This window comes from Bacillus rossius, chromosome 3, assembly GCF_032445375.1.
Source record: "Bacillus rossius redtenbacheri isolate Brsri chromosome 3, Brsri_v3, whole genome shotgun sequence".
Lineage (NCBI taxonomy): Eukaryota > Metazoa > Arthropoda > Insecta > Phasmatodea > Bacillidae > Bacillus > Bacillus rossius.
In genome coordinates, this window is record NC_086332.1 from 95,272,989 (window position 1) to 95,299,913 (window position 26,925).

At 38.0% G+C, this 26,925-nt stretch overlaps 1 protein-coding gene across 3 annotated transcripts in view; it reads left to right on the forward strand.

Annotated features, from left to right (window-relative positions):
* The window catches only part of LOC134531044 (DNA-directed RNA polymerases I, II, and III subunit RPABC3), a 357,271-nt gene that overhangs the window by 262,292 nt on the left and 68,054 nt on the right, over positions 1-26,925 (forward strand). For 2 of the 3 annotated variants that reach the window (XM_063366542.1, XM_063366543.1), the window contains exon 3: positions 24,408-24,585. In XM_063366542.1, coding sequence (XP_063222612.1) covers positions 24,408-24,585 — 178 coding nt within the window. Of the gene's footprint in view, positions 1-24,407; positions 24,586-26,925 lie in introns of those variants that run through there. The other variant, XM_063366541.1, reaches the window with a different exon arrangement.

The window sequence follows — 26,925 nt, forward strand, 5'->3', positions numbered from 1 at the left end:
GGCCCTGGCTGTGCTTATTCCGAGTTTATCTTTTCGATAGATTTGTCGTTCCCCTATAGACTGTATTTCTGCTAGTGCCTTCCGTGTAGGTAACATTTCAGCACCCTTCCACAGGGTCTAACTCTGGGTGCAAAAGTTATCATACCCAAAGCCTTAGCTAAAACCTTTTTTTTTTCCTAGCGAAGTCAAGATAAATCGGCGTGTGGCAGCATGCACTCGCATATATACTCTTCCGCGAATATCGGAAGACGTCATATTGTTGTCAAATGGAATATCATCATGGTAACCTATTCTGTAATACATTTTGCAAAGTTGGCCATATCAAGAAGTAAATAAAACTTTAAAAAAAAATACGTAAGAAAACTGGCATTACTCTGATAATACGTAGTTTTTAACTGGTGCAGTGTTTTGAAAACGCGGTGGTAAATTGTTACAAATTTTATGCGTTTACTTTTTTTACGTGGATATCATTTCTGGAAAAACTTGCCACCCCTACATAACTTATTACATTGCATGAATAGTACGTTAAGCAAAAATGTATACTTATTTGTTTATTTAATTTCTATTTTAAAGTTTTAATACATAGCTCTATGGCTGGGATATTGCATACTAGGAAAGCTTAGAGCCTTTATTTTTTACTTAAAATAAAATAAATTATTTAAATACAAAAAAAATTGGTCAACCAAGTTCTTAGATATTGATGCACATAAATTATTTATGATTAAACGAGCATTAGATAGTTAAATCAAAATGCGAGGTGATTTTATTTTACTTAGTCGTAGTGCTCATAATAAACTAAAATACGATTTAAAGCTATGCTTGTTTCTTTGTCTCACTTGATAAAAAAAATATAAATCTAGGTTTCTGAAAGACGTTTATAAGTTATAAGTCAACATATTTAAAAATTTGAATCTGTGGCATTTTTAACTTTTGCGATTAAATGAGGATAGTGATTTATATGATTTAGTTCGAAGAGCTAATTAATGTAATTTCGTTATCATACATAAACTACATTAAAGCAGACCAAATCCCTTGGGTAAATCGAATCTCTCTTATCCTAAAATTGCACAGTATTTATTTTAATGCGTACAGAATGACAACATTTTTTGCAAGTGACGTATAAAGGATAAAGTATCAAATCCTAGGATAATGAACAGTGCATGGCTGAAGTGAGCCGCCGGCTGCTTGCCCGGAGGTCTCAGCCGCGCCGGCGCTGATAACGAGGCATTGTGTTGCGGCTTATCGCCTTCTGCCCGTGTCGCGGCGACGATAAGCCCTGAGTCGCGCCGCGGGATTGGATCGGCGATATGCGAGTCTGGGCGGATGTTGATCTAGTTAGTGGCCATTCACTAAGTGGATATTTCTGTGCAGACGTGTATTGCAGTTTCTGAGGGTAAAAGGATTTTATTTAAATTTTGTTTTAATACTATGGATTTGTACTTTTTTTTTAGTTTTCAAAAGTTTAGTTCAAGTAGCTGTTTATACAAATTTTTTACTTTGGCTGTTCTTAGTTCATTAGCATTGTCCTGTTTTTGTTAATGTATTCATCCCAGCACATATCCGTATGGTAATCTTTTAAACCTCAATATCATCTTGCGAAAATATCACCAACCCTGTACTCAACTAGGTTTAAAAACAAAACTGTCACACCCGTCACTGTCAGTTTTTCCATTTGCAGACAGTTGCACATGCTTCGTAGAAATCATGTTAATACTTTTAAGCTTTTCCCACCCTATAATAAATTATTTGAACGACTGTGTGAAGCATCACTATAATTTACATCTATAATAATTACCACTGCGGTATCTGCACAGAAAAAAACTTTATTTTTTTCTTCAAAATTGTTACAAATGTTCCAAGGTACATGATGCTTATATACCAGGGAACACTACTTGTACCTATGAACATACTTATTTTATAAGAAATTATCACAAAAACCGAAGCTGAAAAAGCAATTTGGTGAACAATGTACACATTTATTACTTTTTAAAATACCGAAGCTTAACGTTCGAGAAATTCAAACAATTTACTGACTGAGAAATGTTAAAGTAACTGTAGTCTGTAAAATTAAGTTTAAACATAACACAAAGTGAACAACTTCAAAGTAAATATAGACCCATAAATGATATTTTGTGTAAGCTTTATGAACAAATGCGAAAGAAACAAAATTATGCTGCAATTCACAAAAAAAAAATATTCCCCATAAAAATAGTTTGTTTTCAATAACGTGGGGTCTATTTGCATACATCACAAATGTAGGTTACCCAGGAGTATCTATCGCTACCGGCGCAAAGTTCATGACCCCAGCGAAGACCAAAAACGCATCGTATCCACTCCTCTGCCGCTCTCAGTGCGATAAGGTTCACCACAAAATATGCATTCTTCATCGGCACTGTCGTCATCTGTGGACATGTAGGCCGACTGTGTTTCCTTTCAGAATTTCAGAAGATTGTTTCTTGCCAATCCCACCTCTTTTTCCTACAACCTTTGTTTTGTTTCAACATTCTTCTTTACTGCTTCACTGTCAAATCCAAGGTTTTTAGATATTCCTTTCAACATTCGTTGAAAATAAAAAAAAATTGAAATTTCGTATTATCAAATTCGTTGTAATTTATTAATAATCATTTTAATTTTAAACCTTTGTTCAAATACAATTATACGACCACGCATTAGTGCAATGGATGAAAAAGTGTTTTGAGTGAGGTCAAAAATTATTGCATATCTACCTTAGTAGGCATAATATGAAAGTCTTTAAGGCATTCAGTACTAGATTATTAAGTTAAAAGCAGTCAGAATATTTTCGCCGCATGGAATATGAGAAAATTATAAAAAAAATTACTTCTTTCTCTTTTTTTGCTAACATATAGAATATTATATAGGCTTCATTAAGTTCTTAAAATGTTACAGGATTTTATAGAAGTTTCTAAAATATTTCCAAAATAAATAGGTACTTCGAAATCAACCTACGCCTTTAGGCTGTGCCGAAAGGTTTTTTAATTATTGTGCAGGTTTTTTTTGTTGGCATAGGCAAATTACTGCAGTATAAATCAGAAACTGCATAATTCATGACAAGTTATATGTATTATTTAGGCAAAGAAACACGTAATTAAAGTCGGAAACTAACATTAACAAATTGCAATACATAAAACACAGACAGCAGTTTAATTTTATTACCCAACCAATAAATATATACAACTACATGACCCGGTGAACTTCGTACCAACTAAAATTAATTCGATTGTAACTCTTCATAAGCGATTATCAATCCTTATCAACCTTCCAACTCTTAATTCACTAAGATCGAGTATTTTAGTAGCATCGTGTACGGTTTGGATTTTGTTTGGTTATTAAATGAAACTCTTTTGTAATTAATTTAGATGAATTCAGTGTATTTTATTTACATGAAAGATAAATGCAGTTAACATTCAATGCAAAGCTTTCCGGTAAACTACATTTTTTGTTTTGTTTTTCGGCGCATAAATAAACAAAGATGATGGCTTTCCGACACGCGAACACGTGACATACGCGCAAAACCCGGCAACTCCAAGCTAATTCCGCAAACTGTGCGGTAGCTCGTCGCGTATTTAAATGACTTCGACGACCTATGTCAGCTCGTTCTCTCCTTGGCATTGTAATGAACACTGTAAAACAACACGGAATTGTTTTCATAATCTGTCAACTTACCTTGTGAACTTTACAACTTATTATTAACCTCAAACTTATTCCTCGAGGTTTACTAAAACACATTTGTATGAATTTGTGGTTTTGTCAAAGTCAATTTGCCTTAATAGAATGGCTGATCAAAAAGAATGTTCCCAAAATGTAATTAAAATAGTTATAACCAAATCTGTTCTCATAATCGACTACCTTTCTTTAACGAAAAAAAACGTTTTTAAATGTAATAGATGTCACACAACCGCACGGAATGAAGAACACACAGAAGAAAAACGGTTATGCATAGTGCAGCTGTCGAACGAAAGGTCCGCCACGTACGCCATCTATTGAATTTAATCGGAAGTGGAAATTCCCATACAAAATTACCAATTTAGATTTTTTTCATTATTTCGGCTGTTTCTTTGGGTTTGTCCTAATGTTCTTTTTTCCTAAACCACCCCAGTATTGAGGCAAACAGAAAAAAAATTCAAATCGGGCGAGCCGTTTTCTAGTTTTAGCGAGACTAACGCACGGCAATTTATTTTTATATATAGAGAGATTAAAGACAGCCACCAAGCTTTTTGTTCTTTGAGCAATTTTCAAAACACGCATGTACCACTAAACATAGAGATAATATTCAGATTCCAAAACACCATCGCACGTACTTACAAAGATATTGTTACGATGTTACTGCGGGTTCGTAAAGGATAGCCCAATTAAAGATTTTTATTACACACAGTTTTATTTATTGCCACTATTTACTTCACTAGCTAATAATCTAAAAATGCAAATTAATCAATTGTACTTAAAAAAAAGTTGCTTCCTCCAGTCGCTCGTTTCTCACACTCCACACGCCTCGCTGGGCCGCACCTCTGGCGCAACTCTCGCCGCAGCACCCCTCGTGGTCCTCCGTCGCCGCACTCCGCCGCCGCCGCCGTCGCACTTCCCCTTCGCCGAGATCCCACTCGGCGCCTCGCTCGGAACTCCGCCGCGCCCGCGACACTATCGCCCGGAGCTGAACTCTTCGCCCGCAGAAATTTCTCAAAAACACGTGTCGGCGGCTCGCGCAACTCAACAGCTGGCAGGTTTCGGATGTCAAACTAACAGCGCCGCGCGGGGAGCTGAGGTCTGGAGGGAGATGCAGTGGCGACCCAGGTGCGCACGGCACATCTCATGTTACGGCGTGCACCTGCGCGTGACGCGGCCTTGCTCACGTTCGTAACAATATTTAATGACATACACGCCCAATGACGACAGAGCACGCCCAACGCTGTTTTCATAACGCTTTACCGCGCTTCGCTTCACAGGAAGCAGCTGGAACCCTGCCACATCAGAGGCAGCGCACTGGAACTGAGACCTTACCCAGCCAAGAAAAAAATCATAAAAAGCGTAATAATGTACACGTGTAATTTTTTGAAGTAATTTTTATGCTAATTCAGATTAAATAATCAATTAGGTACTTTGTTATACATTTAAGTGTGCCTATAATGGTTTACAATTTTAGTTAGTTTTTTTTTTCTTCAAATAAAGATATTTTTTTTTTCTTTTTAAAAGCTACTAAATTGGGACTTGGCCTATTGAATTTTTTTTTACAAATAATATAAAAAATAAATAGCTTAGAGAATTTATGATTGCAACACTGTGCCAGTTAGCGTCTGCCACGCACACGTGTCTGGCAGTTCCGCTGGCAGTAAAGCTGTTAGTGCTGAAGCCATAAATGTTGGTTATTGCGCAACTTGTGCGCGCCGTGTCTCCTTTGGGAAACCTAAGATTCACCGCAGTGTATTCCGAGGCCGTGTTCGTGCATGTTCTGTTTGTTTTTTCCCCTTTGTTTACTTAACATCGACGTCAAGGATTTGGATTTTAAATTCTATTCATAGGGTATTTTGTTATAATATGTATGTTGATTGTTCAAAACATTGGCAATTCTTGAAGGGAAGCCACTTTTGTTACTGATGTTTTTCCGTATTTCCTTTGATTTTGCTGAATAGGCTGTTTGTTAAATATTTTATTTTAAACTGTGCTATTTTTCTTGATGCATTAGAGTGGCTCGAAAGCACTAGAATCATGTTTACAAATGACGCACAGTTGAACCCACTGTGCGACCCTGCTGATGGCCCTGCCACGGGCCTGTGATACTCCGTGGAGCCGGCACGGAGGTGGTCGTGACCGCAGCGAAGCGCGGGCACGCTCGCCCATCACGCTCGCCCATCATGCTCGGGCGCAGCTGGCCAACACGTCGACCTGAAACATTTTACATTATTTTAACTAGCCACAGTCAAGTCATCGGTGTGTAACGAATAGTAGCGTAAGGGGAAATGCATACATAACGCTCGGGGCATTACGGAAAGTGTTAAGTCATTGCTTTTTCGGCGCCATGTTTGTTTCACTTGCTCTTTTATGGAGACACCGATCATATGAATATGGCGAAGCCTTGTAGCTGCAGATGCGTCAGGCACGTCACACACATTCTCAAGCTTCTTAACACTATTAGCAACTGAATTTCCGTGTCTACCCCATATTAATTTAAAAACATAACAAAACCCTGAAGCCCCTCGAATGTAGAATTTAGTTGTCATAGCTAAGCTATAAAGTTATACCGGTCGAAAACAAAGATGTCAACAGCAGCAGCGCTCCGTGAAGCGCCGTTAGTGAGCCGACATGGAACTACAACCAGTGTGTGAAGTTAACTTGTAACGCCCGTGGCGACCACGCACCCATGACTTTTATTTTATCCTGTCGATAGTTTCAACTGTTTTCCTACGAATTCAAGCAAAGTCGGCAATTATTTTTATTAGGTCTTTACGTCTTGTCTTCAGTGACGTCAACAATACCCTATCGTGTTCGTCGTGCACTAAGATAATGTTTGAAAAATTGTGCAAAAGAATTGTTGAAAAAGTACGGGTCTCTTTAAAGAACATAGTAGGGAGAATATAATATCCTCATATGCTGCATGATTCGTGTCCCTGTTGCTGTAGTCTGCACTGTTAATGTTCCACGCACATCCATTTTCGCGACACAATTCTACAAATGTAATAGTTTCTGCTTGAGTAAACTGAGCACCACGTGTCCAAGCAGACTGCGCCGGTTCACACGGGTGAAGCGCTTGGGCTGGTGAGCCGTGCAGTGGCGGGCAAGCAGAGTGGGCGAGCCATCCACATGTGCTGTTCCACTCGCCTCTTCCAACTGCTAGAGTAGTGCTCTCGTGTCAGCACCAGGATAGTAGCGCGACTTTTCGTACTCGCCCGAGTTGCTGTCCCGTTTATGCTACCGGTGTAATCACTCCTTATTGGTTGAATGTTCGGTCATCCAGACGAGTGTAACGAATGTCGCACCAGGTGTGGTCGTCGCAGTACAGAGTACACTCCGCGGTGCCCGGGAAGTTATTCAATCTTAACTACGCCGTGTATAATCTTAGGCAACACGTTTTATCTAAGATTACCTTTCATATTTTCGGGTCCTTTTTATGTAGATATGTTTTATATTCCTAAATTTTAATATAAATATTTTAAATGAATATCAACTTAAATATATTTTTAAACCTTTTCAATATAATTATAAAATTTTCTAGATTAATTTGCTAATTATATCTAAAGTATGATAGTTATTGCATTTATAAAGCTTTTTTATAGATCAAGATCTGCGGCCGTAAACTTTTGATGTATTATAATGCAAGTTTTCGTGCTTTATCTTGTCTCTCTTAATTTTAATTACGTTTAAGTGTTTTCTGGTTATTGTGTTGTACATAGTCATGATTTACATAATGAAGAATAGAACGCACCCTTCAGCAGCATCGAAATTTAAGTCTAAAGCATTTTGTATTCACTTAAAGCCAGAGTATGTGAAACGCTGCAACGTATTATAAATATACTTTACAAAGATACACCTAAACTTAGTAGGTAATACATAATACTGGCCTGTTAAAAAATTGTCTAAAAAAAGCGCTTATGACAACTGCTGTTTTTAAATATAAATTTCAATACTTTCCAAAGAAACAAAATAAAAGAAGACTTTGAATACCGTGATTAAGGGTCCCGCCTAATCAACTGTGTATTTGTGTTAGCATTGAATATGTATACATATTCAATGGTGTTAGTGAGTCAAGATGATAAGTGCGACACTCACTGGTGCTTAAAGCGCGGTATCCTCTCTAAGCGCAAGACTGGACTGGCGCACGGTTCTCGTCGTGCATAGGGTATGTAGGATACTTGACCGGTAACCATAATGTTGTATGACAGAGAAATGACTTTAAAGGTGTAATGAAAGTCCCTTGGGTGCTTTCAAGAACCTTCACCTAAAATCAATGCTTACAAATTATTCTGAAAACATGCTGTTTTACAGTTTTCACTCATCTAAAAATAGTTTAGTAAGCAAACAGTTTTTTATATAAAGTTTCGCTGTTTGCAAATAGTTTACTTTTGCTTTTTACCTTGACGGCCGACTGCCATTCAAAAAATAAGTTTAGTCTATTTTAATAACTTAGATTTGTTTAGTTACTTTTACTGTCCTAGTTAAGATGTTTTTGATAGCCTAACTTATATTTAGTACTCACTGCTCATTGGGATGAGCGCACAATATTTACCAAACGAATAGTTTGTGAAGAATGCATCGTTCAGATTATAATAATAAAAAAATGTTGTTTCTTTGTCCAACATTTAAAAAATCTGTAATGTTTGGTGGTTTCCAAATGCACGTTCACTGAAACTAATGTGAAACAAGGATGATTTGTTTTTAAATTGAGAATATTTTATTTTTAATAACTCGTATTAGTCGATATGTTTTAATTGGAAAGTTTGGGATTTTTTTTTTCCGTAATTGCATGAAAGTCACATGAAAATGCTTAAATATACAAGAGTTCCATGAAAATGTTTACATCAAGAAGCACATGGTAATGTTTGTTTTTACGTGCAGCGGAAGGGTACGTAACTTCCCGAAGGCAAGTTAGGGAAGTAGGGCTCTTGAAAATGTCGAGCAATCGAGTGGAACAGACCAGTAAAAGCCCTATCGTACGATGGAATATTCCATGGAAGTTTCGGTGCAAGCTCCCGTGCTAGGTTTAGCAGATCGGTGGTCGCTTTGAAATTATCTGTGGAAGGTTTGGTTTGTCAGCCAATCAGGTGGTAGCAGTAGGGCGCACCTAGTGAAACAAGAAAATTTATGTTAATTGTTTAATTAGAACGGGAAATGTGGATTCCTGAAGAATCTGTTAAGGCGTTATGTGATAAATATTACGATTTAAATGGGGAGAGTTACTGATTTCGTAAGGGATAGCCCAAGTAATTAGTACAGTTTTATTTATTACTAATGTCTATGCTATAAATTCAATTACTGCACTCAAGATCTCTGACCACAACAATTAGTCTTACACTGATCATTGGAACATTAACACTTTCCACTGAAGCTTGGCTTGACAGTGGCTCGCTCTTCTGTCCGCCTCTGTCCGCTTCCTTCGCACACTCACCCACGCCGCGCCGCAGTACAGTCCCCAACTATCACTCGTCGCACCCGACTCGCTCACGAGGCCTTCTCGCAGGTATCGTCTCCCGATAGGTTCGTTTAGCTCAGCAAGGGCCACTTGCCTTCTTCACCTCACGCCAATCGCATGGGTATCGCCAGTATCACTCCCTGACGGGAGACACTCTCCTCTACTCTTAAGAACTCTCAGAACTCTCTGAACTCCCGCGGAGGCCGGCGTCGTCGCCTATATACCCGTGGCGTCCTTCTCGAAGAGACGAGAGTGGCTGTGACGTGTCGCGGCACCCAGGACCGACGCGACGCCAGAAACACCCAGAACATCGACGCTTATTCACGCCACTCCTCGCGGTGGCCTCTGTAAGCTCGGAATTCCCAGGTCGCTAAAGCTGACAATATCCCGAGGCGGGACGTTGCTTGGGTAGCGAGGACCCTTTTTTATCCGGCCAGGCCCGCGTGGCATGATTTACGCCAATGAACGGCGTGTGACGTCAGTAACCGTGCGTGGCCATCAACCCACTCCAAACCTGGCGCGCATCGCGGTCTTGTCTCTCGCGTTCGTAACAATATGGATTAAAAAAACTCAATCGGCAAACTACCACAGTAAAACTATCCGAAATAGTGCTTTCACAGATATAGAGATGTGTGTGTGAAGTGTGTACGGAAACCACAGTTTTGGAGGCTAAACCAAAACTGATTTCCGTCGAGTAGGATTCTTATAGTATAATTTATTTTCCAATCTGGCCTCGCCTACAGTTAGCTAGGCCTACATCAGTTTCATTCTCCGTGCGATAGTTGGTTCCATGGCAACGTGTACCGCATCCATCGTGACTCAGGCCTGAGGAAAGAACGGCGGCGGGCTCTAGTGAGGGAGGGAAGGAGGGGAAGGGAAGGGAGGGGGCAGGCTGGTGATAGCGCCGTCATTGCCACTGCCAAGGTGACTCCTCGTCACGCTCACGCGGAACATCTGCTCCGCCTCTCCGGGCGCACGCGCCTGGCTTTAACTGCGAGCGGAGGCTTTCGTTTCGTTCGCCCGTATAGCATGTCCATAAAATAATTTACTACTTATACATTTTAATAATAACTGTAAGCATTGCAGAGTTTTTGGTTCAAGGTCACAGAGTAACTTAAAACAGTGCTAGATAAGCGCATTCGCGAGTTCTTAGTTGTTTTATAGCTTGCAGCGCCACCTACGCAAAATAGCGACTCATGAGCGTAAAGCGTTTTGGTTTCTGCAATTTGCTAAGAGAGTGTAATTTCAGTTCAACGTGCGTTTCGTTAAGAGTTTAATTGCCGAAGTCTCTGGCAGTTGGATTGGTCGTAATGGTTGAGAGGACAGAGCTCTTTTTCTCTGGCCTCCACGTTAACCTACCATAACGCAATGCTATTTTTTCCTTTGGGGCTTTATAAAGGATCCTGTCTACGTTCCGCTGCTACCTAATGATTTGCCAGAGTTGAGGCACAGAATTGAAGAGGCTTCCATTACTCAGGACTTGTTAACCAGAAGTGTGGGAAGAATGGAGACTTTAGTTTGGATGTGTGCTATATAATTAAAGGTGCATGCATTGAACATTTGTAAGAAAAACTTAAGTTTTTTTTACCATCCATTTGATGATTTGTTGTAAATAGTCTAAATTAAACTGTTAAAATATACCGATTAAACTGGAACAATCTTTTGTGGATATCCTGTGTTATAGAAATTTCGCTTTTGGCATATACTAAATGAGTAAATATACATATTGACATAAGTAGGTACTTTGGTTTACGAAACTGTAAATTTGGGGAAAATTTCAGGAATTGACAGGAAAATTTCCTCAAAACCAAAAACAAAGTTAACAGTTTTTTACAAACTCAACCAAATGACAAAAGAACTGAGCCAGTAGGCGGTCAGAAAGGACAAAAGTATTCTGCATACGAGCATTCTTCACGGATCTGTATCTCCTTTTTTACTTGAAGGATTTTTTTTTCATTTACTGTAATATAACGCAAAATTTACAAGTTTATATATATACATATATATAATGATTGTGCTCGCAAAACTCGAAAAGTTGTTGAATTACTTGAAATTTTGACACAACGTTACATTTCAATACGCAAGTGTTTTATTGTAAATTTTTCCAAATAATTAAAATAAAGAGGACGTTTTCCGGGAATCCCGTCATTTTCGAAGTAAGAAGCATGAAATATACTTTTACGGGTTTGAGCGTTTTTGGAAAAGAAAAAAAAAATATTTTTTAATATAATTTTTATATGGTTTATTCACTTTCTGCTAATATTTAGTTTAGAACCTAATTATTTCTGGAATGTCTAGCGAGAAAAGAGATTAGACTCTTCACGGAATAAATTTATTCTCCTTAGATTGCGCGCGAAAAAAAAAATTACTTTTACCGCCATATTTGGTTTTTGCTTGCAATAGTAAGTTTTTACGAGTTGGCTTACAAGAATTCATTTGAAGCATTAGACAATGCGTTGAAAGACTTGATAAATAATCAGGTTCAGTTTGGTGGAGCTTTGGTGTTACTATCCAAATACAGGCAAATGTTAGTTTCACGTTGTAAAAAGTCAAGTAGTTGGGTTTATTATCATTACTTATGTTTTTGGGGTGCTTAATCAGAATCTGCAGTTATTCAACAATATTTCCTGGTGAGTTTTGAGATATTCGCAAAAAACAGCAAAATTTTCGCACTTATTTGGTTTTTCGCGTATAATTGCAACATTATATGTGGTAACGTAAACCTTACTGGTACAGTTTTTAAAGTAGATTACATTTGCCGCATCTCTGAGGATCTGAAAGTTAAATTTTAAGTTTTAGGTTACATTTTGAGCCAAATATTGGGAAACCTGATCCTACGAGGTAAATAGTTTTATGTGATGATGTAGCAAATATATTTAACTTAAATTCAAGCACAGAACGACGCGTGTAGACCCGATGGTTGACACAGTATTTGCAAGAAACAAAAAATTATAAAATTGGATTTGGGAATGATTTGATATGAACCCCTTCCTTGAATTGAAAAATCATTTTTTTTTTTACTAAATAAACACAATGCTTGTGTTTCTATAAGATTTTAAAGAATAATATATATTTATTTTAATTATAATCATGCACTAAGATGTGAGCGATTCTTTATTACTCGCCAGATATGTGTAACATCTAAACTCGGTAACGAACAAATGTGTGTGTTCTCATGTTGCAAATATACTTATAATACAAAATTCAGGCATGAAATTTATTGTAGAATTCTTTAAAATATAGCCTATCGTGATAAATATACGCAAATGTGTATTCAACTACAATTCTGGACGCGAATCACGCATATTTTCCACATGCGCCGCTAGAATTCGCTGCCGGAGCAGCTATTAGAAGACCGATATGTTTAACTATAATAATGGAATGGCTCCTAAAAAAAAGCGAAAAAGACTAGAAAAGAAATACGTAACCCCGGCTTTGGGCCTGATTTTCGACGAGGAAGTTTATTAAAATAATGCCCATGTTGTAAAGGATTAGCACTGAACACTATACACGCGTACTGACTATAAAGCATAGAACGATTGTTTTTTTTTTTTTTTTTTTTTTTTTGCTTAGTGTATTAACCTATCTTACATTGTGTAAATCTACGTTGGTATTAGAGAAAAGAAAGTTTTTCCAGAAGAAGTAAATATAGTATTCGATTATATTTTTTCCGAGCGGAAAATTATCCTACTCACATCTCTAGACACAATTATACGTACGAGCACAAGTCAAACAATACGTTTTATTTGTGGTAATGAAAAATAGGAACACTGGGTAATTTCAGGAGAGACGCCGCACATTTTGAAAAATTAGTATAAAAAATTTATTGTATAAAAATTTTATTGTATAAAAATTAGACATACATGATATTTCATATACTACATTTTGTGCTTTATCAGAAAAAAATGCATATACTTATTACCTTAATGTTACTCATAGAAGAGATGCCACTCTGACAATGATAGATGTCACACTTTTTTTGTTGAGAGTTAATTTTTCTCTTTTCTTCTCTTCCCCATTCATTACACAATTTGCCGTTCAAAGTACATGTTTCATGCAGCCACTTTGCACACATGCACTGAATCCAGTCCACCTTGGAAGTAGTTTTGTAGTTCTCCCAACATTCACAAAAAAATATTCACAATGTCAATACCAGTTTGAGTCATATAAACACTTTGATAATTCTTTTAATATTCTTTACGGTGTTTTTTTTCCTCTTCACTCCTTTCGAAGAAACCACAGGTTGGATCATTTCGGGTGATGCTGATATGGGTTGGTTTTTCTTTTTCACTTTCAAACTTTCTAAAATTCTCTCTTGATGAGAATTTGTGCACATTGTTTAAATCTTCGTTTTTGGTGATTGGGTAGTAGTAAGAGTGGGCTTTCATCATGGAGATACTCAGTTGGAGTTTCTTTAGATGTGAAGGGTGTAGACTACTTTTACTCTTGTTTTTACTTTGGAATGAGATTTCGGTTGGAACTAAAGAGGACTGTGGTGACAATAGGCCTATTTGCGGTAGTAGGAGCATTAGTAGGGCTATGTCCATCAAGTACTGCAACATTCTCAGGAGCAGCATGATTACATCCCGTTTTTACAGAAGCCGAAGATGCATCAGAAATTAAATACAAATGGTCAGGTATCGCATCAGAATTAAAAGGGAAGATTCCAGTCCCTTCAAATCTTGAAACCGTATCACCAACAGTGGCAGCTTTTGTCCATGCATTTCCAATGAGTTTTTCTGCTTGATATCTGGTTATATTCCGGCTTTGATGCTCTTGCTTACGCATGCTAGTCACTTTGTTGTAGCTTCCCTTAAAAGGCCCAAATAAACGAGTGATCCAGTGATTGGAGTGCTTGAGTTGTATGGCTGTACAAACAACTATAACATCTTCCTTTTCACCAATTTCCATATATTTATATATATAAATAATATACATATGTCAAGAATGAGCAATGTTTTTCACGTTGGTTTTCTTGGTTCAAATGTTCTAAAAACCACCGAAGAAATAATTATTCAGCACTTATGTAGGAGGATTTTGGATTTATGTATACATCTGAACCAGCTGATAGCCCACCACAGAACTCATGTTTTTTGTTTACACCTTTCATTATAAGTGCAGGAGGTAAGTAAGTATCTTTCTTCTGCATTAAAACACCCTATTAAATGATGCCCCCCCCCCCCCTCTTCTTTAGGTGTAAATGTGTGGACATTTATAGAACCTTTGCTTGCTAACACTTTCCCAGGTTTATTAATGAGAGGGAATCCCAATTCACCAACATTAAAATGTGACCTGGTTTGTCCACATTAAATAAAGTATTCTGTAGCTATTCGTTAGTAAATAGTCATAACAAATATATTTTTGACACTGCGGAATCTATCCTTTATTTTTGCGCGGCATCTTTACTAAAGTTGAAGGAGAAATGCCGCACTTAAGGACTGCGGTAAGGAAACGGTTCTTTTACCATTCTTGTACATCACAAGATTCACAACACAACAGAGAAGTAAATAAAACCCAGAACCGTATTAAGCAATAAACTAATGAACACAAATAGTAACAAGGCTTTATACATATCTTCATTAAAGTTTTTCGGGCCAAAACTCCTTTCTTTATGTAAAATAAATCGGCTATCACAAGCGTAACGAAGCAGCTTTCCGGGAGTATTAACATGGCGTTGCTGCGTGGATCACGGTCATATAGATAGATCTGGCAAATTCCTACCCTATCAAGTTTCCTATCCTTTGACTTGGCGTGTCTCGTCGACTCAGTGAAGCTCGCGGCGGCCTGCGAACTAACTGCGCTAGTAGTTATTGAACCCATCCTTAACATTGTGTTAAATGAGTGTTTCATATAAAATATATTATTCCTAATTCCATCTCAATTTTTGAAATTTTTTCACATATTACTATTTTTTCATTCGTTTGGTTGCTCGGTAAATGACTGGTCTGTACAAATGCCTTAAAAAAATTTCCCGCATTTGTTAGTTAAATTGAAGTGGTGAGAACGAATGCCTCGCTATTGTATTGCGCCTGGCTGTAATGAATGTTACAGCTTAAAACAGTCAAGTTTTTTTTTTTTCGTTTTTATTCCTACCTAACGACCTGGTTAAAAGAACAATAATGGCAAGCTGCGGAACCAGGAAAATTTAGAGTTGAAATCGTACGAAGGGAAGGGTCCGAGTCTGGACTAATCCATTTTGCTTGGACTGTGTGAGTAGAAGCAGGCAGGTGTCCCTTTCAACGTCCTGAAATATTTCGTTTGAGTGTGCCTTAGGAAGTCAGAAAAAGCTCTTTATTAAAGTATATTTATAAAACTTTTTTTTTATTTTTAATTTTCACCAATTCACTGGCTTGGTGCAGTGGTCAAACCATGGCTTGGTAAACTGCGGATTCGGGTTCAAATTCCACTAAGTACACTTTTTTTTAAATTTTTATATTTCGCAATATTAAACTTTTAATTGCAGAATTGAAACATATATAAACAGTTAAATTACATAACTTACACAGTTTTAAAACTACAATAAACATTTACGAAAAATCTAGCAAAGAATTATCTAATTGCTTTTTATTTATTATCAGAAGAAATATTACATTTTTTTTGTATGTTCAAATTTAATAATACGTTTTTCTGACAAATCACTGCAGACACGTGGTGAGACGCTGTTCACAACTGGAGAGACTGTAACAAACTAGGAATAAAGGTGTAATAATGGCCGACTACAGGGTATTTGGAACAGCTGCCATAGTCAGTGCTTTGAATGTACAAAATAAAATAAAGAAGAAAAAAGGATCCAATTGAGATACAACAAAACGTTGCTAAAAACTTTTGCTTAACGTTGCTATTGAAGGACAAAAGTTAAAATCACAAACCACGCACTTCAGTAAATACAATACAAAAAATGTATAAACAAGTCCTGTTTAAATACATTTAATTTCGTTAACTAATAGTTTAATATTGCGAAAAATAAAAAAATGAAAATTAAATTTTAAAAAATTTCCCCGGTGGGAATCGAACCCGACTCCTCAGATCCCAGGCCAAGCATTTAAAAAACTTTTATAAATATACTGGGCACCTACCTGCTTCTACTCAACAGTTTCAGCCAAATATGTGAGCACAAACTCGGACTCTCCCCTTGTTAGATTAAAAACAATGACTGGACTAAAAAATAATATTTAAAAAAAATGACACTTTCTCGTAGATTAAATGATACAGCAAACGAAAATTCTTGATTTCAATACGCACTTAACATTTAAAACATGCTTTCTTATGGGAGATCACAGTTTGTTTGAAATATGCATTTACAACACTCCAACTTGTATTGACAGCTGCGGAAAACATAAAAGTTATTGCAAGGCATTTAACCCCGAAAAAGATCCCAAATATTAAAAATGTTAAACTGTAACAAATTAAAAACTAAACCCGAGTTTTAAAAAATATCCCCACTTTTATACGAAACTCATTTAACACATCGTTAATAATGGGTTCCACTACTACTAGCGCCGTTAGTTCGCAGACCGCCGCGAGCTTCACTGAGCCGACGGACGAGACACGCCAAGGCAAAGTATAGGAAGTTGCCAGACCGTGCCGTGAATACAAAACATGTTCTGCTCGGCCGGTGCTGCGATCTGTGTGGGAGTGCGGTAGCTACTACGGGTGTCGCATCTTGCCTGCCGCGGCGTCTCTCCTGGAATTACCCTAGATACTTTCACAGACACTAGTTCTTTGTAAAATGAATATTTAACAGTTTTTCATTTCGCGGAATGAATACCTATGTATTTGGAGTTCCTGCCTTTTCTGCGAATTCTTTCCGCTTGTCTATTCGTACTGTGCACAATATTCACAATTATATCCGTTTCAATTTTATGATATGCCTTAATAAGAAATTATTTTTACCGAGGAAGTGATAATTTCAAACTGTTATTTCCGTTTCACTACACAGGTTTTCAGTGATATAACGTGTTATAACGCATCCGTAGTCGGACAAGTTCTACTACATACTTGGGATCATTGCAATGCTAGAAGTAGGCATCGTTTACCTAGCATAATGTTGCTACGCTTTTCTTTCAATTGCATTTTATAATAGCAATGATTTCAACAGTTCCCTAGATGCACCCACAGATGTAATACCGTATCTACCCTGCTGTACTTCACAGTTTCGTGAAGATGCTGAATGTCAAGTGCGGTATTGGGCCTCCACCTAAACCAACTCGCAACCAACTCTATAGAACAGGTTGAATCAACTCGTGAAATAAATGTATTTTGCTACATAAGTATTTTTAATCTCAGAGCCTGATATTTTTATAATATAGCTCTGTCGTGTGCGTATATACTGTTCGCCTACATACGCAGATATTGCGCTGAGCGTAACTTTGGATCCGTCTTGATCATTAGAATCATGTGCCATTTTGCCCTGAAGGACGACGCTTTCTTTGTTTATTTTATGTTCTTTGAATCCCTAAGTTACATGCTGCACAGTGGAACGATTTCTTCCAAGATTCTTGGCCATGTCAGAATACAAATTTTCTGAATGATCTAGTATTGTCTCACCTGCACTGTAGAGTTTGGATTTTGATCAGCCAGTCAAAAACACCCGGATTTAAACTTGAGTGCGACGGACAACTAGGTTCGTGTGTCTTTCTAACGACCATGCGTACGAATACATCTGATACAGCAACATATTTTAACACCACATACTTTAACTCCCGTTTGCAAACCAAATTAGGGTTGTGCGAAAATGTTGTGTGTTAACTTCATTCAGTAAAATTAATAATGTTTATACTATTTACCACTGTGCTTGTAATTCGGTCTCTGTGTGTTATGTTTACTGGAGATATTTCGTAAACCCAAGGAAAGTTATTTGATGGCCTTTTTCACTTTTACTATGTTCAGTTCACGTCCAGTTGCCTAATGCTTATTTGGTGTAGCCACCCGCGGATTAGATTGTTATATCTTTAAATGGCAGTCACAAGCCTAGCTTGAATCTGACAATATAGCAGAGTATATAAAGCCTTCGTGACCTTGGTAACCAATATCGTAGCATTGAATATGTATATGTATACATTCAATGGTCGTAGTGTTTCCAATATTTATTACTGATGTGAGTCTGTGTTCGTGTTAATGAGCACTGAAAGAATGCTTGTGTTTTCAACAAAACATTTTCAGAGTATTAATCCAGCTAATTGCTTATTGGTGATAAATGACAAACAAATTTTGTCGTTACCCACTAAACGATTTTTTGTAAAAAAAAAAAAAAAAAAAAAAAGTGATCACTACAAACAAAAGTTTTTGAGGGTAGTCACAAAACTATTTTATAACTATAAAGCCTGTTTTAGATGAGTTGGTGCAAGGGAGAGGTGGAGACGTAATAGTTTTGATGTCTGAAGTTAGTGTCGCGTGGGAAGGTACTGCACTGTAAAACATGTTTTGTACTTTTACAAGGATATGCCTTGGACACTCAGTTGCCACGATATCGCTTGTAAGATTGCAAAGCGAAGCTTTGCACCATTTGGCACTTCACAAAGCTCTGCCTTGCAGTTTTGCAAGTGATTACGTTGGTAACTGGGTTTCAAGGATTTTCCTTGTAAAAAGTACAAAAATAATTATTTACAGTGTTTGTATCTAACAGGACTAATTGGACGTTGAGTGGGGCGTTTATTTAGTTAATTTGTTTGTATTTTATGAAATATACCTGTCGCCATGTATTTTTTTCTACATTTTTGGCTCCAGTCACGACTTGTGTCTGCTTGTCAGTATTGTTAGCGTGCGCAGCGGCATTTTACAGGCTGGATACCAGTTGTTATTCACAGCCAAGGACGTTTTGCACTTCCTGTCTCGAAATACGGGATGTATCACGCCATCTGTCCTGACATTTCAAAACCGACATTTTCATACGAAATCAGGTTTTGCGGAAATGCGTTTAGAAGGTTTTCCTCGCGAAATGGTTAACTTTTTCAAATGTAAGGGCCAAAGTGTTATAGATACACGGTACGTCCATAAAAAAATGTCCCGGTTATAATTTTTATTATTAATAAATGTAAGTGTTGTTAAGTACAATACGTCCATAATGATGTCCCAGTTATTAATTTTATTATTATTATTAACTGTAAGCGTTGTAGTGTGTTGGTTCATGGTCACAATTAGAGTAACTCAGTTTGAGATAAGCGCATGTGCGAGTGCTGCTGTGTTGATTTCTCGCGTGCAGTGTCACGTATGTTGAAAGAATAGCTCTTTACCAAATTAGTAATTTATTTGGCAACAGTATGGAGTCCCTCCCTATTGGAATCTCTGAGCGAGAATGATGAACGTCTAAGTTCCTGACGTTGGATTGGTCGTAATGGTCGATACGACAGAGCTCTTTTACGCTAGCTTCCACGTTCACCTGACAAAACGCCATGCTATTTTGTTTTCCTTTTGGGGCTTTATAAACATCGTATTTACGTTCCGCCGCTACTCAATTGTTTTCCAGAGTTGAGACACAGAATTGAATTGAAGAAGCTATTGCTTCCATTGCTCTGGACGTGTTAACCAAAGTGTGGGAAGAATTGGGCTTTAGGTTGTGTGTGTGTGCCGTGTAACTAAAGGTGAACATATTGAAAGTTTGTAAAAGAAAACTAGGTTAGTTTAACTTCAATTTGATGTATGGTTTGTTGTAAATAGTCTAAATTAATTATGGAAACTGAGACTGTTTCGCGGCACTATGCATCGGCAAGAGCGTGCGGCGCGGTTTGTCCGGCAGTCGCAGTGCCCACGCGGGGGTGCGCACCGCACTCTTGCTTCTCTCAGGTCCACCTGTGCTTGTTCAGGCTAGCTGCACTGTGCGTAACACGTGGAAGTAGATTTGGATTTATTTATAATATGAGTGCAAGTATCGTAATTTACGATAACTATCTATTCGAATACAGCAGCAACAATAAATACACCCACTCCAACAGCTCTTTTGCTATATCCGTGTTTCAATCCGTCCTAACTTAACCTTCCGAAATATATTTTTTTTTTAACAGATGTACTTTTGGTAATACATTTTAAACATTTTCATCCATTGCCGTTTTGATAGTTACAAATTACTCTCGTAATGAATTTTCCATCACTAACATAAAATGTAATCCCCAACATTATCACTGTCTTTGTGAACTGTACGAATTCAGTAAATTTATTTAACCAGCGTCATCTCAAAGCTAGTTTCCGTGAGCGACCGTTTATCTATTTCAGGTCTCTGGTCATCAGTTAAATTTTTACGTGAAATATTATTGCGTGCATGAACTGACACGTAATGGCCGAGCCGGATGAAATTGCTTGAGTAAAATTAAAACGCAAACAAAAGTGAAATCTCTTTCAGTCCTAAAGTGTAGAAATTTATACTACGACAGTTATTCGAAATGTTGAGCGTTGAATATGTAGTAATAATCTACTAACAGTTTGGATGCAAGAAAATTTGTTTATTTTTGAAATACTAAATAATTTCTTTATATTTTACCTTATCATTTATATATCAATACATAATGCTCCATGCAATCTATTACATCAAACGACGCGCCGTTTTGAAAACACGGTCTTGTATTTTTATTTGTAAATACTACGGTGAAACTATAAAATAAACAGACGTACGGGCATGCTTAGCAGGAAATACGTAGACAGCGTGACGTCATGCAGTTCTGTTTTCCACGTACAAGCAAAGTCCTTATAGTCTTGTAAGTAGTAACAGACAGCACTTGTCACGTAGTCTCCTGGAGTTACGATGGCTAAGCAGTTGCGACTATACTTATCAGATTGTGTTTATCCGTGTAAACACGTTCGCATTACTTGCTCACCTGTTCACGCGTGGTCTGACGATGCGTAAAACTTAAACGGTTTTAAAGAAAATTAAGAATGTTGGGTATGTAGCACAGACTAACTAGGTACCGTTTTCCTCGCAGGAAAGTGAAAATATTAATATGAAGGAAAAAAGTGAACTTCGTGGAAGAAATAGGATGAATCATGGACATGAAACAAGATAGTTTTCTTTCCGGGAAGAATTTTGCGTTTTATACTTATAAACTTAAGCAAGCCATTGTAGAGAACGGAACAAATAATTACACATAATTTTCCCTGAGATGTGTAAAAATAGCCGTACAACCTGAATACGTGTAATTTAAATACACTTGATTTAGTGTATTTTATATTCGTATGAAGGGATATTTTTTGTATTTATTGTATGGTTTGGACAGAAATGAAGTAAAAATAGATGCCCGTGCGTTAGAAGTGAAACTTCACACGTCATTAATAAAACAATACTATGTACAATATATAATATCATTATTTCCATTAAATGATTCTTGGCATATGTACAAAATAATAATTTAAGTTGTGCCACAATATTACAACGAATTTATTCCTGGTCAGGGAAACACGTTGGTTTTACGTTTTGCAGAACCCCTCTAAAGAGCACAGAAGTTTACAAGCATACAGATCTTAGTTTTACAAACATTGATAGGCGAGCTCGGGTAGGATGTGTGTATGTGTATAAATTGGACGGACTCTTTACACATTTTGTCCACAGTATTTTTTTTATTCCTTATATCTTACAAACTTAATCTGATTAATATAGTGTTAAACTATATTTACATGTGTGTTTGCGTGTATGAAATTTTCTATCATACTAGTTAAGAACCACTAGTTTTGCCTTAAATGTAAATCACGTTTTATTTTTCTCTTTGTAAGCGTTAACACATTTTTAAAAGTATTTTCATTGAAAGCATATATTTTAGTTTAATTGGAAATATTTGATAATCACTTATATAATATATTTGGGTGGAAATTGTGTTCGGCAAAAATAAAACTTGCTTGCTGCCAGCCCTTCGGATCTTCGTACCTGAAGCGGTTTGGTGTATGAATTCCTTTGTCACAGATGGCATCACGTCACCCTCGTGGCAATGCAATCGGCAGGCTACCAGGCAGTTCGGCGACTGTCGGTGAGAATCAGAGACGACGAGGGTCGAGTCAGAGGGTGCGGGAGAGTTCGAACTAGGAGAGGTGCGGGGGAGGAAATAAATGGCACACGTACTTTTTGTTGCAATGATCTGACACACATGTTGCCTTTTTCTCATTTCCATACATATATTGTGTTGTAATCATTGGAATTTATAACATTTTTTGAAGTGTAACCTCTTTGCTGAGGGAGCTAAAATTTACGACCGCTATGAAAATTAGGTACGTGATGGAGGAACTGAGAGAGGAGAAGACGGTAGGAGAGAGGTAGAAATGACGCAGCATACTTGCACAATAGCGTAATTTAGCGCTCGCATTCTTTCATATATAAATTATCTGCGACCTCAGCCAGAGAATGTTTCCTATACCTAATTACACCTCTGTAGCGTGCACTCCGCGATCGTTTTTTTTTTTTTTTTTTTTTTTAAATTCTAGTCTGCTTCATCTGTACATCGTAACTTGAGCAGCAACTGCCGTGGCTCCGGTCGCAGTAGCTCCCGGGTGACGGCGGGAGCGCAGAGGCAGCCCACGTGCGGTGGTGTTGAGTCAGCAGTCCGCCGGCGCTCGAGGGAGTGGTTAAGCGACACGATAATCGTCCATGACCTTCGTCAGGCAACTTTCCTTCGGTCCGGTTCTTCGGCGCCTTATCTTTGTAGTTCACAATGCCTCAACGCGGCGGGGGACTCGCTATCAGCTGTACAAACACCCTCTCTCCCTCCCCCTAGTGCCCGCATTGTCACGCTCGGTCCTCGTGGACTGCGACGCGCCGCTGTCTGCGCCGCGACGCGCCTTATCTGGGGCGACCTTGCCCGTCGGGGCTAGCCACCGAGTCGCACAGCGAATACAACACTGCGATTATGTTAGGCTCGTGAAATATTTTAATGTTTTTACTTTAATTAACTATGGAAACTTTTATACAATCCCCACTCGATATTATAAATGCGAAGGTGTGTTTGTCTGTTTGTACTCCTTTCACGCAGCAACGGATCGACATGATTTTTTACATATAGATCATTTATGGCCGGAGAGTGACATAGATTATTACATAATGAAATTCCATCTCTAAGGTAGTGAAAAAGGGGCGAATACAGTTTGATAATAGAAAATCATAGGTACGTCATAGACACAGTGAGTTTGTGTCATATGTGTGTCTGCCACACGGTCATATAGTAAGGTCTGGCAACTTCGTATCCTTCTCCTCTATCCGCATAGTGAAGCTGCTAGCGAACGAAAGGCGCTAATAACAGTTCAGTTCATAACTTATTGAAAAGATGGCGTTGGCTGGAATTTGTAACGCGCTATCGTTTGGTGCGTCCGTCGCTTCTTTCCTAGGGGTTACCTGCCTTCCCACAAAATGAAGCTGAATATTGGCGTCCCGGTTTTTCTGATGCGTAGCCTTGACGCACCGAGATTGTGCACTCAATGGGACTTTAAAATCAAACTAAAACTCGGTAGTGATGTTCCGTACATTATCAGACGATGTTGTGGTTGTGGTTGAATCGGGCTGGCCTCGATAGTTTCCAGAAAAAGAAAATGGTGCGCCGTGATAATGCCCGGAATGCTATTCGATCACGGTCTCCCGAATTCGAGCCCAGCTTGTTACCACTGCGCTGCCTCTTGCCTTTATCCCACAGGTTCACGCTCATGTACCTGGGTTCGTGGGCTCTGTTCCGAAACCCCGGCGCGACTCCTTAAGAAACAAGTGTGTCGGCATCCAAGTGGTTTGAAACCCACAATATCCTTAGTTCTCGTCGCCTTGAGTGTTCTAATCTCCCGGTTCCCTGGTAGACAATGTAAGGTAATAATACTTGCAAATTAGAGTATAGCAATTTAGGTCGTAGTTTTCTAAACAAATCTAATTCTAAAAGAGGTGGGGACCAGGGGCTTAGCCGGGGGGGGGGGGGTTAGGGGTTCAACCCCCCCCCCCCTTAGCACCAAATCTTTAATTAAATTCTTATACATCACTCAAATAAATTTCATATTAAAATTAATACAATTTTTACCATTACAATATTTAAATTTAAGAACCGAAAACTGCTAAAATAGCACTATTTTACACCTTGAAATCCAAATTTTCCCGGGGGAGGACCCCCGGACCCCGCTTTAATACTGGGGGGGGGGGGGGGGGGGGTTGGTGCATGCTTCTTAACACCGCCCCCCATACACAAATTCTGGCTACGCCACTGGTGTGGACACCACATCAGATATGGTTTAGGCAACTGGAAACTACTGGAAGGTTTCGCGCACTCCCGAGCACGCGTGCTCGTGGTGCCGTGTGGCTGACGGCTGCTGCGGTGTGGTGCAGGTGACAAGTTCCGCCTGGTGCTGGCGACCACGCTGAAGGAGAGCGGCTACCCGGACAGCGGCGAGTGGAACCCCATGGACACGGAGGGCTCCCGCGCCGATAGCTTCGAGTACGTGATGTACGGCAAGGTGTACCGCATCGAGGGCGACGAGTCCGCCAACGAGCCGTCCAGCAGGCTGTGAGTACCGCCTGTGTCCATATCATTTCATGCTCGTATTGACCATGGTGCAATTACAATGATAGTTACCCTCCCTTTAAATAAACAGTGCAGTGCATGTATAAAACATCCCCGTGGAACTAAGGGCCGTACATTCTGCTGTAGGGGACGAATGTTTGCAATTTAGAATACAACAATAAAATAACAAATCGTGGCCTAAAGCTCTTTTCATAAAACTCTTGAGGAAAATGCTTATTCCTACATTACAGCCCCATAATTTGGCATTATTTTTTTTTCTCTTCATATTAATTCCTTTTCTAAGTAGTTAACAAATACTGATTTTTTTTTTCTGAATAAGATCCCAAATTTAATAAATGACATACCTGATTGCACATCTCTGTGGTGTGAAGGAATAGAGGATTAAGCAAAAATTTCAGTTTTTTAGTAGAGAGCGAAGAAGTTATTAGGGATATTTTAAGATAATGTATAACTTAAAATATTTATTTATTCATACTCTTCGTTCTGCACACAGCTGTAATAAACATTAAAATATATTAATGTTCAAGTAAGCTTAAACTTATTTCTCCGCTCATGAAGTCTTAACATTTTTCCATATAATTAAGAAACACGTTAATTCCCGGTGTGTCAATTTCTTTATCGTTATTCAGTGTGTGTGCGTGAGCGCTAAGATGGCTTAAACTGAGGTTTCCGAATTGGTCCTGGTAAAATTTGTCTTACGGTACCAAATGGTTATTGTACGTAAAAGTACACCTTGATTGTTGCGTGCATTACAAATACAGGGTATCCACCTAGTCTCGCCGCTTCCGCAGAGCGACGAAACAACTTCACGTTAAGTCAGTCTTGCATTTAGTGGTGATGTGGCGCTTGATGCGCAATGCCGGTGTCGCCCTTACAGCTACCTTGCGCGTGGGACTAAAAGTGCACAATACCAGGTAGCGCCACGTGTCATCAACTATGGCAAACATCGTAAAAGCAAATAAGACTTAGTTATTATTTTTAAAAGGTAATTTCTTTACATTTAATATAACAAATCGCCGAATCTTCATTTGGTTTGTCATGAGTAGTGGATTGATGTATGGGTCAGCTACCGGGTTCACTATAAAATTATCTTCATAATATAAAATGGTGACAATAGAATTGTTTTAATAATAATAAAGAATTAACTCTGCTCGAGGCTTCTAGGTTGGGTGGAGTGTACTCCCGAAACTGTCTATATTGGTATATTCCTTCCAGTTAGGCATTTGTTTCACGAAGAGCCCACGGTGGTCGGTTTATTGGGCACGCTGTACTGCTGAGGTAAGCGCAGTGTCGCAAAGAAAACTTTGGCGGTACATACAGTTTTTATCACGAAATCAGATTAATCCTGAGTTCAGTTCTTGTGACATTAAACAAGACACTGATGCCAAAGTTCCTATGTATTATTAATATTGTTAATAATTTTTTCCTGACATTACGAAAATGTTTTGTAAATATATACTCCAGATTACTTTGTAAAATAACGGACGGGCCTACGAACGTTTGCATTTTCCCGTAGTTTAAAGAAAATGTTTATGGAAAACGATGGAAATAAATGTGTTGCAATAATACTCGGGACAACCCATAACTCGTTCACCATCTTGATTTCCGACATCTACATTAAATAAAAATTATAATTTAGAGAATAGGAAATCTATTATAAACTACTGAAATAAATAAAAGGAATCAATGTTGCAGCACAACCCTGTTTACTTAAGACTTTTAAATAAACTTTACAAAATTACAACTTAAGAAATAATGACACAAAAAAGTGACATACTGGTACTAAATCAAATTTTTAGATTCCTCTTTACCCAATTACAATAAAATAAAATGGGGAAGGTATCAGTCCTATCCAGTCGCCAATCGACCTAAACAAATTTACTGAGGGAATAGAAAGAATTGAAATAAAAGTATCTTTCAACTTTCATAAAAAAAACAGTATTTAGTACTAAAAACTTTACCTAACGATCTTTCAGAAATATTTACTTGTACTTTAACGATGGCAAAGAGAGAAAAAAGGCCATGAGAGTCACTAATTACTTGGCATCTTAAATAAAAATAAATGGGTGTGTATACTTATGTATGCGCGCTAGAAGTTGTACTAGTTTGGTGTAATAAAAACTAACTTTAATTTTGCAAATAAATAATCAGTATGCAATATTAATATAAGTGTATACAATTAATTATTTAATTAGAAAAGGAGTCAAGATAAATTTAAATTAATATATCGTATAGGGCCTATTTATTCTAATTAATATTAATTATTTATTAAGTAATTAAAAGTATAATGGAAATAAAGTATACATACGGGAACATAACCTC